The sequence below is a fragment of the Pseudochaenichthys georgianus genome, chromosome 6, assembly GCF_902827115.2.
Source record: "Pseudochaenichthys georgianus chromosome 6, fPseGeo1.2, whole genome shotgun sequence".
Classification (NCBI taxonomy): domain Eukaryota; kingdom Metazoa; phylum Chordata; class Actinopteri; order Perciformes; family Channichthyidae; genus Pseudochaenichthys; species Pseudochaenichthys georgianus.
The window spans coordinates 26806363-26828811 of NC_047508.1; the positions used below are offsets into that span (position 1 = coordinate 26806363).

Below are 22449 nucleotides of genomic sequence, written 5' to 3' on the forward strand. Positions count from 1 at the left end.
CAGAAAAGAAGGACAACAACATAAGGGAAAGGGAGGGGGGGGCACAGTGGGACTAACACTGGGACCATTTCCAAAGCAGTGAAACATGACTACTTGTGTTTCCCCCGCCCTCTCTCTTTCTTTCTCTATCTATGCACGCACGCACACACACACACACACACACACACACACAGTTTTGGCTGCTGCTTCTGTGGCTCCTCTCCATGCCTCAGACCAGGTTTTAGCTGATTGCCGAAGCGGGGTCTTTGGGAATCAACACCACCAAGCAGTGATGGTGGAGAGATGTTTTTTTCTTTGCCTGACAAAATGAGAGAAAACAGGGGAAGAAAAGACTTCACCCACAGCTATCCATCTGGGACTGCAAACTAAACAAGACAAAGAAGAGCCAGTGACCTCACTCGCACTGCACACCTGAACTTTTTAGCTGGCGTGCATATTTTCTATCTCTCTCTTTCTCTCTCAACGGAAATAACAAGCACATTGGATAATAATAAGGATAGTAATAATCATCAAACTCTTCTCCTTTGTTATCATGGAGTGAAAATGTGCTGTAGATATTGCCCCAGGGGGAATGTGAGTGCAGAGAAGTGACGCCCTGCCTGCATCCAGATGTTTCATGTTTCCCCGCGCGCTCTTTGGAAAAGATCTGCTCGCGGAGGAAACAGGGAAATCCTAAACGCACAGCCATGTCATCAGAATAAGGTTAAAAAGACGATGAATACCATGCCTTTTGCATAAATTGTTTGGATCTTAGACCAGGCTTTCCATTGTTTCCGTCTGGAGAATGGAGAGCAGCAAACTGAGGAGGCTCGTGCTGCTGGAGATACATTTACTGTGTGTCTTTGCGTTGTCTGTGCAGGGGAACTCCAGTCCAAAACACGAGAATGGTGAGTTTACTGCAGTGTTCGTTGTTTGGTCAACATTTGTATAGGTTTTATATTGTGTATTTTGCTCTAGACTTTTGATTTGAGATGGAGATTAGACATGTGAACAAGAAATATTTTACTTTGTTGAAAGTAATTAGAGTTAGATAAAGTTGAAGGTTTTTTTCAGCAACATATTCTCAAGTAAGTATTTTATAGTAAGCAATGATTGCGCAGACATTATTACATATTATGGTATTGAACTATTATAATTATCTATCAAATTATGTGTAAGCATTGGTAACTTTATTTGTTGTGTTGTAGCCAAGATCACATCAACTCGTGATTTTGGGTATAGTTTACCCTAGTTTTCTATTAGCTTTTTGCATGCATAATCCTTATTCGCAAAATTACTATAGCTATAGTAATATTTAGATGCAAGTAATCAGCATTAGTCAAATGTAACTTACCTGAACAAAGCTTCTTCCCACAACTGGGGTACTCAAAATGTATCATATCAACCAAAGCAAATGTAGCGCTCAGTTTAAGCTTAGAGAGTTGTATCAGATGTCCTATTGCAATAATTGAGAGGCAGACAGATGGGACTGACCGTACCATGCTGGTTTGTTGCTGTTTTGTTTGAGGTCAGTTTGGCAGCCATGTGTAACCAGCAGATGAAAGGTTTCATTCTGATTTAGTCTCCAACACACTCCCATTCAACACAGCCCAAAAACCATGACATTCCTTATTATGCAGAGCATACATTGATGTGTATGATGAATATGAGTATATGTTTGTCACAAGTTTGTGTTTTCTCTTTCCTAGTGATTGACCTACTGGCAGCCCTAAACATGTCCCACCACATGAGCGGTGTGACCAGGCTGCAGAGTCCCGGCAGTGTGATTTACAAATTACGTCCCAGAGCTCCGTACCTGACTCTTCCAGCTGAACATTCCAACTTGTTGTACTCCAACCTTTGGGGTAGCATGGGGGTGCATCTGGTGGGGCATCAGGCGCCAGGCTCAACTGCCACTCTTCTTTCTCTCTCCTCTGGATCCTCGCCTGTTTTTCAAGTCATCTCCTCCACCCTCAATCACACACTACGTTTGGACTACCGGGCTGGAGGAGGAGCTCGGGGCCTTGTCAGCGTTCAGTTCCCCGGGAGAAACCCCTTCTCCAGGGAGGAGTGGGTGCAGTTGGCTGTGAGCCTGGACACCGATAGACTGGTATTTTTTGTTGACTGCCAAGAAGCTGTGCTTCTACCAATAAAAAGTGAAGAGAGAATCAACCTGGAACTGCCTCAAGATGTTGTTGTTACTCTGGCCAGCACACCAGGAAAGAGAGACAGCAAGTTTAGTGTGAGTTCTGCAAACATGTACATACTCACGCACTGACATGTTTGAAGCCACTTGCAGGTCAGCATAATCACAAAAAGGTTGAAATATGAAAGAAACAGCAACATTACAGTATTTTGAGCTCTGCAACTTTATGTCCAAAATGTAAGCAATAATTCTGCAAACGTACATGTTAATATTATATGTTCTGTCTCAATTCAATGAACTCTAAGTATGTGAGGATTTCTATGTTTCTTTATGAATGCAGGGATATATGAAGGCGGCAGAGATTTCAATGAAATCGTATCCAAGGCGACCATGGCTCTGTGACAATGTTACAGGTAAGAAAAGATCAACCAAAACTGTAAATCCTTTTCTTTGTTTGGATGGTCAAATATTAGGAAACAACCCTTTCATTGTCAACATTTTACTAGAGATCTTGGATTAATTTCCTTCTTTAAAAAGTATTTATGTTTATGCACACTGTTTGTCTGTACATGGGCATCTATATATTCTAGTAAGTAACAGCGTGCTGAAAAGCAGACACTGCAGAATTTATGCCACAGTGTCATCCCTCTCTCATTTCCTATTGCTACATTCTTTCTCTTTATTACTGGCACAAATAATTCATTATGTTATGAGAAGTCTTGTACTGGGAGACATGTTACATATTTTGTCAGTTTCAGAGTTCTCCTGCCATAAATAACTGATAAAAGTTATGTTGCAAAACCTAAAACTCATTACTGGGACTACCATTCTTTATAGGCATTAGATGATATATTGTGGCCCTCAGGCAAATAGTCCCATAAAAGTTTGTTTATTGTTTCTCAGTGTGGGTCCTCATCTTGACAGCGTCTTCCCAGGATGTTTTTTTAGGCTCCGAACTTGTTCTTTTATTCATTCAGGATTCTATTCTCCTACTAAACTGATGCTTTTTCCTTCCAGATGAGCTTCCTCCCTCTCAGTCCGCAGACGCCAGTAGCTCAGATTCTCCGACCGACAGCGGTCCAATATTCCAGCAGGCCGCATCCCCCAATAAACCTAAAAAAAGCCGCAGGCCAATAGACCAAACCAGCCATTATCAGCAGGACGTCCAGAGTGACCAGCTGCAGAGAGGTGTGGTGTTCGGGCCCCCGGGATCTCCTCAAGGGGTGAAGTCTGTTTCTCAGGCACTGAAAGATGACAGGCTGAAGAGGCTGGAGAAAAGCATGGAGGAACTGGCTCGTATGCTCGACATGGTCAAAACTGAAGTATGTATTGCACTTAGACTTTCCCTGATAAAACGTGAATGTCAAGTGATGTACATCTCCTTAGCGTATTGACATATTTTAGATTGTCGCTTTTATTGCATTTAAATTGTCTATTGTTTTTTACTTGTACTTGTTTTATGGTGTGGGAGCTGTGCTGTGTGATTTTTGTATGTTTTGTTTATTTATTTGACTGTACAGCACTTTGGTCTGGAGGTTTTAAAGTGCTTTATAAATAAAGCTGTATTGTATGTCAAGTTACTTGACATGGTATTTTTGTTTTTCTACAGAATGCAAACCTACAGTCACGCGTACAGTACCTGGAGGGATGTGAGTGTGTGAGGCAGCGATGTGTGTGGGAGGGGCGAGAGGTAGATGATGACCAGCATTGGCAGATTGACATTAACACTGTGTGTACGTGCACATCTGGAAAGGTCACATGCCGAGCCAACATCAAAGGTAAAAATGACTCAGCGTTTTCCAGTTCTCTTTATCTCTCTCTTCTGCTCAATTTGTTTATCTTTCTATCACACATACTCTTTCAACAACCTTATACCAGCACACATTCCTCTGGTGCAAACTAGCTAGTTTGAAGAAGGCCATCCCCCTCCCAGAACCTTGTCTGTCTCACCCCTGTCAAAACCCCTGTTTTTTTCTTGACCTCTGACCCCACTGGGTTTCACTGCTACTGTCCCAGAACCAATGTGGCTGAGACTGCAGAGTCAGGTAGTAGTTTTAGAGTTCCTTGTTGTTGTATGGTTATACCGTGTGATCAGCTCCCTGATGGGTGCTATTAAAGTAAATGTGTGCAACTGCCTGCTTTAATGGAGTAATAATAACATGTGGGAGTTTAGATAATGTCGGTCTGTCTCTCTTCGCCTGTCTTATGGTGCACATATTCACCATCAATGTACAACACGTGTGTCCAAAAAGCCCACTGACCCCTCTCTCACCCTCCTCAAGTACACTCTCTGTCACTGTCTTTGCCTTCTCATTAATCTTCCCCTCAATTGTTTCTGCATGTAGGCCAGAAGACTCCAATGGCACCCAGTTGATGCACACTTTCAGACTCCCACTCCCACACACACATGCACACACACACACACACACACACACACACACACACACACACACACACACACACACACACACACACACACACACACACACACACACACACTTTGATCTTATGCATGCTTGGCTCACTAGAGGAATTGCCTGATGGCTGCTGGCACAGTAGGCAGCCTCACAAGCCTCTCTCAAACTCTGTGATTATTGCCCTCTCTCACACACAAACACATTGTCTCTGTCCTCTGGAGGGTTGTCATTACAATAATTATCTTCTAAAATGTCCATGCTAAGTGAAAATATTTAATGAGCTCCCTAAAAGCCTTTGATGAAAGAAAATTAGCTATGTTGCTCCTCAGTGTTTGGTATTTGCTATATTGTATACAACTTAATTTTTCATAAAAATAACTTAAACATCCACAGAATGGGAAAGTTATGATCCATTTCTCCGACCGTAAATCTCTTCCAGAGTTAATAGACTTGCTGGTTGTAGTCTTTTTAACGGCTGAAAGGCTGCAGGCAATTGTGGTTATAGTTACGGCCCATAAAATATAGTGTGTGCGAGAGCAAGCACATGTACATTACATCAGAACCACGCTGTACTGTCATCACTGGAAAGAGAGCAGAGCCAGATGTTTCCAAGTGACCGAGAACAGAGTAAAGTCAAAGACAATTTGCATTGACAAACAAAGAGGGACCACCTGTGAATTCCACATTCTTGTTTTATTGTTAAACTATCAGGTTGCACTCTATATAACTTCTGTGTCCTCTTCAGACTGTGAGCCGGATGGTACAGTTCATAATGTGTCCTACAGTAAAGATGGCTGTCAGACTTGTACGTGTAAGGTGAGTGTATCCATTTTCACAGATGTTGGGAACCTAAACAACTACTCTGTTCTTCACCTGTTCATCATGTTGTCTCACCTCTGTGTCACCTCATTGCCAACAGGGAGGTGCTAAGGAATGCTTTCCTGAACACTGCCCTTCACTGGATTGCACACACAAAGAGACGGTACCAGGACACTGCTGCCAGCGCTGCAGAGGTAAGGACACAGCAATAATAAACATCTGTACACAACAATGTTTATAAATAAAAAGGAATCTATCACAAAATATTAAATGTGCCCTCGTTCATGAAATTCAATTTTCCAAACACTTAACTGGGTTGTTTGAAAATGACATTTGTCCAACTGTCTCACAAAGGTTGATATGGGCTGATCATAAAACATATATTATGACAGCACTTTTTGTTAATTTCGCATTTGTTGCAACACAAAACCATTACTACTCGGACTCCTCTTTTATAATGCAATGTGTTGACAGTTTAATAGTGGCAATAAAGATCTCGTCCAGACAGCAGCGGGTGCAAATGTGCTTCCATAGGGGGAGGGTTATATTACTCGATTTGTCAAAGCTGACAGATTTATTTGCAATTTGTTTTAGATGCACGAAAAGATTGGTCTTTCAGAAAAACACATTTGTATTTATTACCTTTGCAGGCTGCATCCATTCTGGTGTCCAGTATGATCATGGAGCCAAGTGGAGGCCGGTAGCCGATCCCTGTGATGTCTGCCTCTGTCTGGTGGGTCCCATTCTGACTGACTGTAACCTCCCATCTTTTCTGACATCTTCATCTGTGTTGACATCGTCCTCTCTTTTCACCAGGAGGGTCACGTTCGCTGTGAGACTGAGCGGTGTAACACCCCATGTAAAAACCCAGCTGCTCCCCCGCCCAATACCTGCTGTCCAGATTGTCAAGGTGTGTTCCTTCGCTTCACTAGCAGTGTTGTGCGTCTTCAGTAAACTGCAGAGACACAATGTGTGTGTGTGTGTGTGTGTGTGTGTGTGTGTGTGTGTGTGTGTGTGTGTGTGTGTGTGTGTGTGTGTGTGTGTGTGTGTGTGTGTGTGTGTGTGTGTGTGTGTGTGTGTGTGTGTGTGTTTGTGTGTTTGTGCGCGGGCGTCCGTGCGTGTGTGTGGCCTAGCATTACTATACTTGTGGGGACCTAAATTTGTTTACACAGTCACGTGTGGGGTCTCGCCTCCCTTATGGGGAAAAATTGGAGGTCCCCATGAGGGGAATCATTCATTTTAGGGTGAAGACTTGGTTAGGTTTAGGATTAGGGTAAGGGTAAGGGTTAGGCATGTGTTGGTTATGGTTAAGGTTAGGATAAGTCTCCAGGAAATGCATGTAAGTCAATGTAATGTCCCCTAAAGTGATGTATACATGGTGTGTGTGTGCGTGTGTGTGTGCGTGTGTGTGTGTGTGTGTGTGCGTGTGTGTGTGTGTGTGTGTGTGTGTGTGTGTGTGTGTGTGTGTGTGTGTGTGTGTGTGTGTGTGTGTGTGTGTGTGTGTGTGTGTGTGTGTGTGTGTGTGTGTGTGTGTGTGTGTGTGTGTGTGTGTGTGTGTGTGTGTGTGTGTGTGTGTGTGTTGTAGGCTGCGGTGTGAACAGTCATGACTTTCCTAACGGAGCTGTGATCCCTACTGCAGACCGTTGCCAAGAGTGCACATGTGTGGTATGTCGTTTATCCCATTATCCATAATTAACTTCAATATTTTGGTTGATTAATCAAGTTTATCCTCATATTACCTTTCTCCAACAGAAAGGAAATGTGGCTTGTTCCCCACGTCCCTGTCCTGCTTTGTCTTGTCGAAACCCTATACAACGCTCTGTAGACTGTTGCCCACGGTAACATCTTTAAACATCTTTTTAAAGCCTGCATCAAACCACCTTATTCGCTGCCTCTTTTCAAAATAGCTAAAACATTAACCCAGGTTTTAAATATGTATGTTGGGTGTATGTGACCTGTAGGTGTGAGCAGTGTGAGTATGAGTCCTTGGTCTATGTGGATGGACAGAAGTTCCCCTCCAGGAGAGACCCCTGCCTCCAATGCCGCTGCTCTGTGAGTTCAGTCGGAGATTTCCATTTGTTTTTCATTTCATGTATGTTCATGTGACTGGACTGATGATGTGTTTGCAAGGTTTCGTGACCCAGAGGTTTAAAGACAACCTGTCAAAGCCTATTGCACCTTCAGAAATGAATGTGATAACCTTAACAGATGGTATAAAGTGTGAGAATTAGGCTATTTTGTTAAGCCGGTAAATGACACAGATGCTGATATATCTGCAATTAACTAATGTGGACTCATATATGAGGCAGATGTATCATTGAGCTGTGTAATCAGGCCACTGACTGTTAATATGTTCTATCTGAATGACACATTTTATCCCTTCTCTTATTTACCTGCTAGGCAGGTGAAGTCTCTTGTGAGCGCATGGATCCATCATGTCCCACGCTACACTGCAGCCATCCAGCTAAGCACAAAGGAGAGTGTTGTCCCACATGTGATGGTCAGAAATTCTTCTTGTTTGTCAAATTTGTTTTGCCTATTGACTGCTGTCTTCCAATTTGAATATTACTGTTCCATAGAATGTGAGTATGACAGGAGGGAGTACGCTGATGGAAAAGTGTTCATCCCTGCTGGAAGTGGACCCTGCCTGCAGTGCAGGTGTAAGGCAAGTCTGAGTGGTGTGTGCAGGAAGACAGTTGTAAAACCTTGAGGATTTTTGTCCAAAACGTTTCAGTTTAATTTGTGTATTATTGTTATTCACAAAAATAGATATTTCTACTTCATGTCTTTTTCAATATCATTTGGATGTTGGAGCTCAATATAATTCTATATTATTAACGTGATAGATGTTATGGTTCTCAATGCTCATATAAACTGAATTGATACTGCAGTCATAATGTTTTTATGTTTCTGTTATAGGGTGGGAATGTCATTTGCCGAGAAGAAAAGTGCCCTCCTGTCCAGTGCTCCAACCCCATTATAGACCCACATCTCTGCTGTCCAATATGCAAAGGTAATAATGCATGCGTATGAATACATATAAAATCATTTAAATAGTTGCCAATTGTTTTTATGTCAACTGCCTAATTGTGCAGCTCTATAATACATGACAATTTCTCTTTTCTCCCTGTAAGTGTGTGTGTTGGAGGGAGTGGAATATGAGGAAGGCTCTAAATGGCAGCCTGAGGGTCCATGTTCCAGCTGCAGCTGTGTGAATGGAGAGAGGAGGTGTACGCACACACAATGCCCCTCCACCGAGTGCCTGCATCCCAGCAAGATCCCAGGTAAGAGCGAGTGTGTCTGAGCTTTGCTTTTACGCAGGTGACCGTGTGACATCGGGAGGGACACTGTCTCTTTTATCTCCCTAGGCTCCTGCTGTGCAGTATGTGAAAGCTGTACCTACAATCATCGTATCTATAGCAACGGACAGAGGTTTACCACCCCTGACCACCCCTGCCACATCTGCACATGTCAGGTGAGCAAGTCTCCATTCACATGTTACCCTCTATTGTACCTGTCATTGTTTACAGTGATGTGTTCAAATCTCCATTTGCATGTCTTTGAGAATGTATGGTTCCCAAAGTAAGAACTGAGTTGTGAAATCAATCTTTTAGATCTTATGCAGCTACCACGTGGAATAAATAACAAACCAATCTTAAGATTCAACATGTTTTAATGAGTTTAAAGCTTAAGTGTATTTTTCTCTTCCTCAGCATGGCAGTGTAGAGTGTGAGAGAAGACCTTGTCCCCCACTCAACTGTTCCAACTCATACACACCACATGGAGAGTGCTGCCCTAAATGTCCAGGTGCTCAAACTCAGACACAGATATCATGAATCAAGTAGCACACAGTGTGTGAATTATATTATACCGTCAGTCCTCTAGATATAATGCCTATGTGTTTCAATCTTTCCCAGATTGCTCCTTTGAAAACCGCATATTTGTAGATGGAGAAGCTTTTCCTAACCCTGTGAGTGTGTGTGAGGAGTGTAAATGTGCGAGCGGCCAGATTGACTGCCACCAGGCACAATGCCCTCATCCTCACTGTAACGCGCCTCTGTCTGGAACATGCTGTCAGAACAACTGCAATGGTGAGGAAACATGAATTATCTATCAGGAATACAAATACATTTAACGAATGAAACCGTAAACTACATTCATCTACATTAGGCTGCAGCTACGCTGGAAAAGAGTATCCCAATGGACAGGAGTTTCCCCATCCTACTGACTCATGCAGGACGTGCAGCTGCATAGTAAGAAAACCATGATGACTTACCATTCCTATGGTCTTCTTGAAAACATTTTTTAATTTAATATGTGTTGTGTTTGTTGAAGAATGGGAATGTCCAGTGTCTGATGAAGAGGTGTCCTCTGCTGTCGTGCTCAAACCCAAATGTGCTCCCAGGAGACTGCTGCCCCAAGTGTCCTGGTAAGGAAGTTCAAGAAGTGCCCGATCGCCTCTATTTGCATCAAAAAGAGTACTTTCTTTAGCTACGATCACACTGGAGGAAATAGTGTCCCAATTCTTCTGTGTGCATTTTGACTAAGATCTGTTTTTTCACAACAGCACAAATTATCTTTTTGATTCTGATTTTGCCACTTTTATAAGTGGTCCTGGAAACAGGTCTGATCCACCTTTTTGCTTCATTTTATTCATCAGAATTTTTTGTTTCTTTATATAAAGGGCTTGCTTCATCTGATCCTTATTTGGAAAAAAGAGAATAGCTTAACGGAGATCATCACAAAAATCCTTAATGCATCATTTTAAACGTATTTCCCATTAAGGATTTAGACTTTAAAGGTTGACCTTTCACACAAACTCTATTTCTCTTTATTTAATTGGCCAGTAAATCCTTCTGCAAAATGTACATTTCTTAGATTGTCTCCTGTTGGTTTTATGTCTTGGTGAACACAACATAAATAAACATGACTGATGTAAAGCCAAGTCATACAGTTGATTCTTTCCACTGATATTCCTTCAGCTCCTCCATTGGACTGTTTGTATGAACAACAATCATACAGACACACTGAGCGTTTCTACCATCCGACTGACAGCTGTCAATCATGTGCCTGCACCAATGGGGCAGTTCACTGTCAGCGCAAGACCTGCGTCTTTGCTCCATGTTCTCACCCCATCACACAGCAGTGCTGCCGGACCTGTGAAGGTACAGATGCTTAAGTCCTTCCAAGATACTAAGATACTGTAACATAACGTTTTTAAGTTTGGATCAAGAACACAATATCCATTGCAACAAAAAAAAACAGACATAACTGTTCAGTCACAAAATAAACTGTACTGATGATCATTTGATCATGTTTCAATATGTTCCACTTTGCTTGCAGGCTGCCTATTTGAGAGTCGAGAGCGAGCTAATGGGGAGTCGTGGGATGATGCATCAGACCCATGTAAAGTATGTGTCTGCCGTGAGGGCTCTGTCCGCTGTGAGAGGAAGCGATGTCCCCCGTCCAACTGTAACCACTCCGTCCAGAGACAGTGCTGCATGTCCTGTGAGGGTGAGTGAATATCCCAGTTACTGAAAATCATCCGCAGACATTTCCCATGGTTTTCTCAAAGATATCTAAACTCCAGTTTTCTACTTGCAGGCTGCATGTTTCGTGGAAAAGAGTACCATGATGGCACTGAGTTTGCTGATGACAAAGACCCCTGTGGTGTGTGTTACTGTTACGGAGGCGACGTCATCTGCAGCAAGACCCCCTGTTATGGAGAGTGCAGCCACCCTTACAAACCACCCGGACAATGCTGTGGAGAATGTGAACGTATGTTGAGTCAGCATCAAACTCCTTGTTTAAAGGAAAACTTTTCCCATGTTGTAAATCAACCACTCCACCAATGTTTTCTTGAATCCTTAAATACAACTTTATTTTCTTGTATGCTGCCACAGTCAATGAGGAATCCAAAATTGAGCAATGTCTTGGTGAATTTAAGTATACGGGGAGGGGACAGTGTTTAACAGCAAAACTATATCAAAACATCTGTTTGCAATTTATCAAATAACTTGTCTGTCAATATCCAGTTGTATGCTCACTAATTCACTTCTTGCTAAATCTTACTTTAAACACTTCTGCATTAACAATCATGCATTTTTCTTGTCTGTGGTAGTCCGGCCGAGTGGCGAAAATGCATTTGTTTGTCAAGTAGTAAGAAAACAACAGAATAAATAGGACTTGGATTACACTGAATCATTTTGATATAGCTTTGCTGTTGTTAAACTCAGCCCATATGTAAGGACTCTTTGTTCACAGTTGAGGCACGCAAGATAGACAACATTTAAGAATTCAAAGTAACATGGGGTGTATAAATATATGCAAATGATAATTGTGTGGTTCAGGTACTGCTCAAGTGTCTTGATTTTGATCAACACTAACAGTAATACAAAATAAATCAAATTCAACCTGTCTTTGTTTGATAGGCTGTTCCTATAATGGTGCAGTCCTTGCAACCGGTCAGTCAATCCCTGACCCAGGAAACCTCTGCTCTGAATGTACCTGCCAGGTAGCTTCAACACACACACACACACACACACACACACACACACACACACACACACACACACACACACACGCACACACACACACACACACATCTCTTTGGGCAATGTGTCATGCTTATCCTCCTACAGAGCGGTTCAGTGCGATGCATGAAGAAGTCGTGTCCAGCAGCCCCCTGTCGTCACCCCGTCACTAACCCATGTGGCTGCCCTGTCTGTGATGGTAACCAGCTTACAACATATAACAGTTTGTGACATGAGGAGTAAGTCAATAATCAATGTTTGACTCTGTGTGTAGGTTGTCAGTTCCAGGGTTTGACTTATGTTGACGGGCAGATCCTTCCAGGAGGAGAGGGAGGATGCCAGGACTGCACATGCTCAGTGAGATGGGAGAAGGGCTTCGTTAAATTTGGGGACTCGCTGCACCATTACAGCTGCTGTACCTCTCATCTTTTCTTTTCCACAGAGAGGTGAAGTTGTGTGTACTCAGAAAAGATGCCCTGCCATCTCATGCTCACACCCAGCTCTGGATGGCTGTGCATGTGGAGGGTGTGATGGATGTAACTTTAATGGTCGAGGCTGTTTCAATGGAGAAAGATTCCCACATCCTTCAGATCACTGCCAGCTCTGCTCCTGTCTGGTACTACTAACATACAAATGATCTCACTTCATGTAGGCTTTTCTCATTGTTAAAACCTGACAAAAATACAATTATAAGATAATCCAAACAAGCAGGGTGGTTTGGTTGTGGAGTATTCCTTTATTCCCATCGCACTGACACTGTGGAAAGCACTTTTGTGTTTTGCATATGGAGTATTAATAAACCTAGCTACCACTCCATCATGTATTTATCTTCAGTTGTACGTCAGGAATATGACTTATAGTGTTTCTTTGTATAGAACGGCGGTGTGGTGTGCACACATGTGTCTTGTCCGAGTGTTTCCTGTGTGCACCCAGTGACCCGGTCTGGGGAGTGCTGCCCTGTCTGCACAGGGCTTTGTCTTCATCGGGGGAAAGAGTATCAGTCCGGCTCCTCTTTCACCTCGCCCTCTGATCCCTGCTCATCATGCTCCTGTCTGGTCTGTCTAACATGCATTTTTTTCCGGAATTAAACTATGATTAATTCCATCCCTCCTGTTTTTCAGTTTTTACAACTTTTTGTTATTTCTCTTTTTCCCATCCTGCGATTAGAATGAGCTGGTGAACTGTCAGAAGAGACCTTGTCCGCTCCGGTGCTCCCACCCGGTCCCTTCAGAGACTTGCTGCCCAGTCTGTGACTCCTGTCTGTATGAGGGGGGGGTCCACTCTCACAGCCACACCTTCACGGCTCCCTCCAACCCCTGCCAGCGCTGCACTTGTGTCCGAGGCACCGTCACCTGTGTGGCCCTGGTCTGCCCGCCTACACCCTGCGTCCGACCGGTTACCAAGCCAGGACAGTGCTGTCCTGAGTGCACAGGTACTACAAGTCCTGTAATATGTTTAACTTAATGTGCAGATGTGCTTAATGTGTATTTATCCAAAATTCACCCACTTTTTTTCAACCGGGCACACTTATGCACACATAAAAACATAAGACAACAAACCATATCCCTCTCTAAACAACATATTTTTCTCATTTTTTCTACATCTCTGTCTCTGTCTCGTGACTCTCTCAGTTTGTATTCTTGATGGGCAGGAGTTCACTGACGGGCAAACATGGACCCTGAGGTCAAACCACTGCTCCACCTGCTCCTGCCAGGTCTGACTCCTCCAGTTCTGTATTTTTTCGTCCCGTTTGCACTTTCCTGATGTTTATTTTCTAATCAATGTGAGTCCTGCAGGCAGGTGAGGTGAAGTGTGCGTCTCCTGAGTGTCCAAAGCTGCCTTGTATGCATCTGATTACTGATCCAGGAGCCTGCTGTCCTCGCTGTAGAGGTAAATATATTTCTTAAAATAATAATCACAGAGAGAAATAGTACTGTCAAGTGAGTACATTTTTCTTTCCAGGTTGTATGTATGGAGGAGAGGAGCATACGGAGGGCAGCAGCTGGTTTGCAGACTCCACTCCCTGCATGACGTGCATGTGTGTGGACGGGGTGACCACCTGCTCTGAAGTCCGCTGTCTTTCTCCCTGCATCAACTTCATCAGCGTACCCGGGGAGTGCTGCCCTGTGTGTGCTGGTAATAAAAACTAAAGATCTAACGCACAAAGGCTACATGTTTCAAATTAGAATATTATTTTGTTTTGGTGCTTGGTGATATCAAATGATTGTTGGTTTATTTAATAGACTGTGTATTTGAGGGCAGAGTGTACGGCCCAGGTGACAGTTTCCATCCAGCCGATGATCCCTGCCAGATCTGCACATGTGAGGTACGATGGACTGGAAACTGATTGGGAATTTTTTTAGTGATTATATTTATTAATGTTGATAAATCATTAGAAAATAGTGAAAAAATGCCAGCAAAAGTTCCCAGACCTCAATGATTTGAAACCCAAAGATTTTCTATTCAAACAAATCATAAAATCTGTGGATATTTACATTTGAAACTTAAACCACATAATAGTTCCTCTTTTTTGTATTTGTATAGATGACTTAAATGATTAATTAAGTGTCCAACTTTTCTCAGATTCTTGATTTTTTAACTAATTGTTTTAGCTCTTTTGATAATAATGGTAAAAGCAGTAGTAATAGAGATAGCTATGGGAGATCCACAGGTTATAGTGGTTGTAGTTGTTGACAGTAGTATAATTATTAGTAGTAGTTTTAATCCAACCTATGTGTGTGTCCCAGGTGATGCCGGATGGAGAACAGCACCTGAAGTGTTACCGAAAGCAGTGTCCCAGTCTGGTCGACTGTCCCAAGAGCAACATCTTGTTCTCTGGACCAGACTCCTGCTGTCCTGTCTGTGCACGTCAGTACTAAACCGCCTTTTTATTAACTGTGTATAATCTGCATTATCACTGAGCTTTTGAACATGTGTGTGTGTTTGTTTAGAGCCTCTCAGTAACTGCACTTCTGCACTGATTGGCAACGAGGTCTCTGCGACGGATGATCCTTGTTTTACGTGCCAGTGCCAGGTACTGCTGCAAAAACACTTAACATGCTGTTATGAATACAGTTTGTCAGTAATAAGATGCATAAAGTGATTTATGAAGAGAATAACACTGACACAGCTTGTCATTGCCTTTAATGAAAACATGTATAGCAGCTACAATTTAGCTGTGGAAATATCTTATCAAGCTAGAATCATCTGTAGGAAATCAAGTACAATTTTATATTTTTGTCATTTCCTTTGCTTCAAAATGATAGGAAGTTAGTTTGACGTCTTTGCACCTTGAGATCTAAGTTGTTGGGAATTATTTAACTACAGTCAACATACCATGTGATTCTGTGCAGTGATACCGTGTCTGTGATTTAGGATTTGACATGGACCTGCTTACACCAAAACTGCCCCCCCGTCACCTGCCCTTTAAATGAACAGTTTAATTCACCGGACTCATGCTGCCCTGTGTGTAAAGGTGAGATATTGCCATCTTTACATTCCCTATTGTCTGCTTGCCTTGCCTTTTAAAATCAATGTAATTGTTATTAGCATTAAAACATTCAATATTGTGACGCTTCTCCTGTGTTTCATACAGATTGTGTGATTGAGGGTCAGAACAGACGCGTGACCAACGGCAGCAGCTGGACAGACAGTGATGACGACTGCGTCTCATGTACCTGTACCGTGAGTCGCACAGAAATACTTGCAATGTTTTCACTAATGATTGTTACATTTAAACCTTTCAAAATATTTAGCTTGGTAAATTATAACTAAAATCCAATAAACAGAGGTGTGTCCTTCTTGTCTAGTGTTATAAAAGAATGCTGCATTGATTTGGAGGTCACATGACATGGCAGTTACTTCAGGAGTATTGTATCTATTCAGACCATGTACTTCTAAAAACGAATCCGTTCTTCCTGTGTTTCATCCTCAGTTGGGCTATATTGAGTGCAGCATTGAAGAGTGTTTACCTGAATTTTGCCTGAATAACCAGAAGAAAGTGAAGATTCCTGGGAAATGCTGCTATGAATGCCAAGGTATCCCAGCCAGCCATTACAGTGAACTCAAAAAACTGTACTGTTCTGTTAAGTTTAACGTATGTATATATATATATGTGTTTGTGTGGTGTAGACTCAGGGGCGTCGTGTTTGTACCAAGGAACAGTGTATCAGGCTAGCGAACAGTGGGAGGTGGATGAGTGCACCGGCTGTACGTGTGTGTCTGGAGAAGTACACTGTCACAGTGAACGCTGCCCTCCCCTCACCTGTGCAACAGTCAGTACAACAAACAAACACACAATTCCTCATAATCTGAAATGTTGCCGTAATGCCTCACTATTCTGAGTCTGTGTGTGTGTGTGTTTGCCCTCAGGATGAGATGCCAGCCATTGTTCCAGGTTTGTGCTGTCCTCACTGCCTTCCTCGTCCTGCCACCTGCATTGCCTTCGGAGACCCTCATTATCGCACCTTTGATGGCCGCATGCTGCACTTCCAGGGAGCTTGCACATACATCCTGGCCCAGGACTGTGAAGGAGGAGACTTCAGGTGATGGGTCACCAGTTATTATTTACCGTATGGGAGTGAACAGGTTCAGCCATATACTTCTCTATTTGTCGGCCCGTAAAAATAATATGTTAATGAAATGATCTGTTTGATCTGATTCTTGTTTGATCAGTATTCATGCCACTAACGATGATCGTGGGCGTAAAGGAGTGTCCTGGACCAAAGAGGTGACTGTGTTTATCGGAGACGTCACAGTGCAGCTACTCCAGGACTGGGTTGTGAAGGTTTGTGTGTACAGTTACTGCAAATGAACAACAGTTATGTTGGTGTTATGCAGTGGTTCTCAAACTTTTTCTGTCAGGCCAAAAAAGTCGGGCCCCCCCCAACACAAATAGTCAGGCTCAGTGGCGGCGCCAGATATTTATTTTTGGGGGTGCTGTGCGGTAGCTTGACATTTCATAGAGGGTGCTCAAACATTTAGGTTTCCCATTAATGTACCGGTCGCTACAGTGGAATTTTCTACTGCAACATTCCCCACGCATACACACAATGTACCCGCAACTGTTACAATGAAGGCTCGATATCAGCTCACGGCCGCATATAGGCGTAAGCAGGGGTAAAGTGCTATTTTTATAGGTGGTGTGTGGACCTCACATAGGGGGGTCCGGGGGCTAGCTCCCCCGGGAAGATTTTTAAATATTAAAGTTAAATGCATCAATCTAGTGCACTTTGAGAGCAAAATGAAGAGATCTATGGATACATCTCTCAACACCCATATGAAACAGAACTGTAAACAGATTTACTTTTTCTTTATGGATATCTTACAAATCACTCCCCTTTTAAACTTTATTCATTTTTTACTGTCATATAGTATTTCATACCTGCTTTTAATTTATTCTCTTATTTTTTTATAACTATAATGATCATATAAACGTGTGCCTCGGAAATAATTGTTTACATTAATGGTGACCAAAATGTTTGAGACCCACTGAGATAACTGAGAGAGTCCTTTAGCTCACTGAGCCTCTCAGTCTGACTGGAGAGGACTCTCCTCCACTTTGTTATTGAAAAGACTCCTTATATCCGTTAGTGTAGCTCGCTAGCACCAGAAGCTAACATCAACGATCTCCGGTACCGGTGCGCTCTCTCGCTCTCGCTCTCGCACACACCCAAAATGGCTCGTTCCACACACACACAGAGTCAAGCTTTAATGAAACACAGAGACCCAGACGTAATAGTACTGTCCTGTATCATATTATTTTCGAATCAATAATTCTTTTTTTTTTTATAACAATTTTTCCTCCTGGTCTCTCGCGCCCCCTACTGTCATGCCCCCACTTTGAGAACCACTGGTGTTATGTATCCACTCATCCATTTTTTACTCTTCAGGTGAATGGTGAGGTCGTGCCTTTGCCCTTCCTTAGAGAACCATACATCTATGTAGAACGACAAAGCAACATCATCTTGCTCAACACTAACATCGGCCTGAAGGTACAGTATTTTTATTTCATCTTTTGTATAACATGATTGGAAACCGTTTGTTTCCTAAGTTTGTCACACAGTTACGCCTGCTGGTCCTCCTTTAGGTTCTGTGGAGTGGCCGCTCACATCTGGAAGTGAGTGTGCCTGGATCCTATAAGGGCCACACGTGTGGCCTGTGTGGAAACTTCAACAACTACTACCAGGATGACCTCCGCATGCCTAGTGGACGAATCAGCCTATCAGAGTCCGACTTTGGCAACAGCTGGAGGGTAAAATAAAAACAAAGAGACACCCGGAATAAAAATAAATTGTCAAGCCTTTTATCTGCTACTGAAACAACAGTTTGTCATTTTTAGGTCAAAAATAGTAGCCACTCCCTCTCTTCCTGTCGCCCCGGTGAGGATGTGGACCCCTGTAAAGAAGCAGGCTACCAGGCCAAGAAGGGGGCTAACGCTCGCTGCAAGGTGCTGAAGTCTGCAGTCTTTAAGCCGTGCCATCGTGTGGTACCTCCTGAGCCGTGGTACGGAGCCTGTGTGTACGACCTCTGTGCCTGCGGGGCCAACACTGAGGAGTGTCTGTGTGACACACTGGAGGCCTACGCCAGTCAGTGCAGAGAGGCCGGAGTCATCCTGCAATGGAGGGGCCCATCTCTGTGTGGTGAGAAAAAGAAAGACTTAAGATCCTGATGACACCATTTCTTAATCAGAAACTGTATGTGGGTAATAATTAGTGTGACAGTGAGCAGTTAATGGAGTTTTCATATATGAGTCATATTTGTATCATTGCATGTGTGAAAGAGGGTTATGCAAGTAGGAAGATAATTCTGTCCTGACTTTTTGAACAAATAATGTCATCATGAAACACATTATATTTCAAACCAAGTTGCAGGGTCTTTAAACACTTATCGTGTAAACGATAATAACGATAAGGGTGATAAGTACAAATGTTACTGAACCACTATGCAAATGTAACAAATTATAACTGTAGGCACTTGCCGTTAAATATTATTGATTATAACTGATCATTTCTTTTTATAATCTCAAAACACACTGTGACTAATGCTCTGCTTTTGTTCATAATCTCTAAAATCCACCTGCTCTTGTTATACAATGCTCAATCACAATTTACAGTGCAAGTAACAAGTCCTTCACATGAATTAAGCCTCTAATAAAACTACCTGGCAGTTGCACACATCACCCTTGAAGCCTTCACAGTGTCTCACATTGTTTTTCCCTGTCTCTCTCTTCCACAGCTGTGGGCTGTCCAGTGAAGAGGGGCTTTGTGTTTGACGAGTGCGGACCCCCCTGTCCTGTAACCTGCTTTAACGCTGACGTGCCTCTCGGGGTGATAGAGAGCCACTGCTTCAAGCCCTGTGTGCCGGGCTGCCAGTGTCCTGCTGGTCTGGTTCTACACAACAACTACTGCATACAGCCAGAAAAGTGCCCCAAGATCATTCATGATAAAGCCCTATAATTCTTTGAACTGCTCACTATCAAATGGACACACATACACACACATGCACTGCCGCCTCTAACAATCTCCAATCCAAAGAAAGGACATCAGAAGCCTCTGTTACTGTATACTGAATTTTAAAATGGAAAAACAGATGAACCTCCATGACCTGTGGATTTAAAATAGGTAAACCACTGCATTTTTGTGTTTTTGAATCCACTTTGTTATCTTGTTACATGTAGCACTGAATATTTATACTACACAAGGGTTTTTATGTTTTAATTTCACATTATTAATAATATTAATCTGTTCTGTTTTATACATGATTTTGTCCAAAGCCTTTCGATTATTTCAACAGTATTATTTACTACCAAAAGTTGTTTACTGTACGTGTTTATTTCAGCACGGTGCGTTGTCTGACTGTTCATGCCGTAATCCTCATACTCTCAGGTACTCTTTTTGTCACTTTTCTTTGTACGAATAAACAAAAAATTCACAATATTTGTGCTAACGAATTTCTTCTTAAGCTGATTTCCTATGAGGTTTCCTCGAATTAAATATGTGATTTTTCCAATTACAAAAGAGGTAAAAGTGTTAAATTGTAACATTTCTAATGAAATAATGTCAACTGCTTTAAGTGACTGCACAACAGGTTTGCTTAATTTGCAAAGATGTGACGTCAAAGTTCAACTCATATGGAGAATAATGTTTGAAATAATAAATGAATAAGGGATGATTTAATGTGGCACTTCTTTAATCTATATTCCTCTCAGTGAACAACTGCTTATAAAATCAACTAATGTAATTCCTGTTGTTATAATACCAATACCAATGACATGTCGCTTACTAATGACATTTCTCATTTCTAATGAGACATTGTTAAACAATCTGCAAGAAATGACAGGCCCATAAAATGCAGTTTTACCATGAATTTACCAGTAGGATCTGTGACAATTTAATGTATGCCTCAGGCAGCAACATAATATACAATTTACAGGCTGGGATCGGACAACTTTCACTACTGGTGCTATGCCACAGGACACTTTTCAGTCAGGTGTAATGTGTCACATGTTCATGTATCATATTACTCACTCTGACAGCTGTTGTCCAGAAGACAACTGTATCTATAGCAACAGCCTGTATAATTTATCAGTCCACAGTGGTGAAAACATGGAGCAGGTAAGATGTTTTGATGTTGGGTGAGAACTGCATCTGTTTTCTTTGTGTGTGTAAACTACAACTCACCTTGTTGCATTTGTCTTGAGGATTGTATCGCCGGTCTGTACCGATCACTGGGTATGTCTGTCGGAGCAGAGTTTACCTCTGAAGATGTGAGTCTCCTCTACCTCAAAGTGTTTCATTTTTCCTCCAACACTGATGAAGCACATGTGGCCAAGAAGAAGGTAGAAACATAGTCCTATTTTAAACAACAAATGGTTTCATCAAATGTCATTCGTCATCATGGGATATCTCTCTGTGCCTGTGTCTGTTTCAGATTGCAGGAGGTGATAGTAGTTGGTCTTGTGTTGGTGAAAATGTGTTGGATGTTCTCCTTGAAATGGATAGGGACAGAGAAAATAAGGAAAAGGTAATCATTAATTTAGTTTTACTTTTACTAAATGTCCTACTAACTATGATATTATTTTGTCATCTCTACTAAGTGTCAACTTTGTTATCTGTAGCTCTACTGGGACCTCCGGCTGGTGAATGTTGGAAATCTCAACACTCTCTATATGTTGGACAAACCAGTTATTATGGATCCTTGTGTGCAGAGATGCCTCCACCAAAACACAGATCCAAATACTTTAAAAAAAGAGCTGCATGGGAGTGTGAGAGGTGTGCAGAGGCTGAGGAAGGCAGCCAGGCAGTGCTGGGCCAGGTAAGCATCTAAACCAAAATAACTTTAAATGTTACTCAAATACTATTGTTCCGAAGCCTACTTTATGTTTATGTGATGGTTTCAGGAAAGCGTGCAGATGTATGCTATACTTTCTAAACATACTGTAAGATATGATTTCATTTACAACAAGCTTACTTCTTATATGACTTCTGCTGAAATTGGAAGTAGTGGCCAAAGTGACAATATGGAATAATGTCAAATGCTATAACATATTGAAAAAGTAGCACAAGTAGAAAAAGTAATAAGTTATGCAACTAAACCCACCTAAAGTCTTTGACATCCAATAGTCATACTTAGTGTATTCATTTTTTTTGCTTTTCTTTTTCTGTCAAAAGCCATATAGTTGTATCTTTACTAAAGCACACACTTTTACTGTTTTACTTTACCTTTACCCACTAAAAACCATTACCAGTTTCATTCCATGTTAAAAGCTAGCCATTATACACTTAAGTTCGTCATTTCTATACGTTTTGATGATATGTGTTTGTGTTCTTAGATTGACATCAGAGGGTGTGCACAGTGTATTGCCCCCCCAGCAGGGCAGAAGCCTCGGGGTACGGCATCAGGCCTGGGGCTGTGTCTCCACGTCAGACGTCCTTCTCTTGGTGGAAGTGAAGTATGATGTGGTGACCCAGCTGCTTTACACAGAAATGCTGCAGGAGCACTACAGTAAGGAAACGTTTCTCTGAACCTTTGCCGCAGTATAACACAGACAATCTCTTCAATTCTAAGTATAACTTCCTCTTATCATGGATCCTGCTCCAGGTGCTTGACATTCCTGTGTTTTCTTTTGCCTCGTCTTATTTTGGGTGATACCACAGCTCTGAGTATCTGGGAGACCCTGCTGCCATGGCAACAACATGAGGAAAGGGAGGGGCTAGGAGATCGTGCAGATGAGGCTTTGAAGTCAGGAGACATGCTTCGTTTGTCGGAGCTGCCAGGAGCATTCAGAATATACAGGTAAAACACAATAATGATCATTTAATCATTATGACATACATAATATTCAATCTGCAATACACAGGTTATTAATTAAGAGAAAATAATAACAAAGTATCAAAAATGTCAACAAACATCCAAACCAATATAGCAACATTTCTTGTAATAAAGTGACAATTCAGGGAGCAATAAAAAGAACGCACCTTTAGTTATTTATAAAAAAAGATATTGTACTTAACGTTAAGCTTAGAAATCTCCTTCCAGGTTTCCTTAATGAGCA

General features: G+C 42.1%; 1 protein-coding gene across 1 annotated transcript; it reads left to right on the plus strand.

Annotated features, from left to right (window-relative positions):
- Positions 1 to 219: 219 nt before the first annotated feature.
- On the plus strand, positions 220 to 19831 carry kcp (kielin cysteine rich BMP regulator). Its single transcript, XM_034084306.1, has 46 exons — positions 220 to 887; positions 1689 to 2221; positions 2466 to 2538; positions 3143 to 3447; positions 3735 to 3903; positions 5288 to 5358; positions 5462 to 5555; positions 6012 to 6094; positions 6178 to 6271; positions 6947 to 7026; positions 7114 to 7199; positions 7323 to 7413; positions 7762 to 7861; positions 7941 to 8026; positions 8281 to 8374; positions 8496 to 8645; positions 8730 to 8836; positions 9075 to 9168; positions 9279 to 9452; positions 9532 to 9614; positions 9697 to 9790; positions 10344 to 10526; positions 10705 to 10875; positions 10966 to 11139; positions 11793 to 11875; positions 12003 to 12093; positions 12169 to 12251; positions 12337 to 12510; positions 12770 to 12949; positions 13062 to 13326; positions 13526 to 13608; positions 13691 to 13784; positions 13857 to 14030; positions 14138 to 14220; positions 14642 to 14762; positions 14846 to 14928; positions 15270 to 15369; positions 15490 to 15578; positions 15829 to 15931; positions 16026 to 16168; positions 16266 to 16438; positions 16569 to 16680; positions 17786 to 17887; positions 17983 to 18147; positions 18235 to 18535; positions 19131 to 19831. Exons 1-46 carry the CDS (start codon positions 785 to 787, stop codon positions 19349 to 19351), a joined length of 6315 nt encoding a protein of 2104 aa, XP_033940197.1. The 5' UTR covers positions 220 to 784; the 3' UTR covers positions 19352 to 19831.
- Positions 19832 to 22449: the final 2618 nt, after the last annotated feature.

Bases quoted from the DNA above. Each gene is read 5' to 3' on its own strand.
- kcp (XM_034084306.1), top strand. From the start codon at position 785: ATGGAGAGCAGCAAACTGAGGAGGCTCGTGCTGCTGGAGATACATTTA. The intron at 3,448-3,734 runs GTATGTATTGCA...GTTTTTCTACAG, and splicing joins TCGACATGGTCAAAACTGAA to AATGCAAACCTACAGTCACG. The intron at 11,876-12,002 runs GTAGCTTCAACA...ATCCTCCTACAG, and splicing joins GCTCTGAATGTACCTGCCAG to AGCGGTTCAGTGCGATGCAT.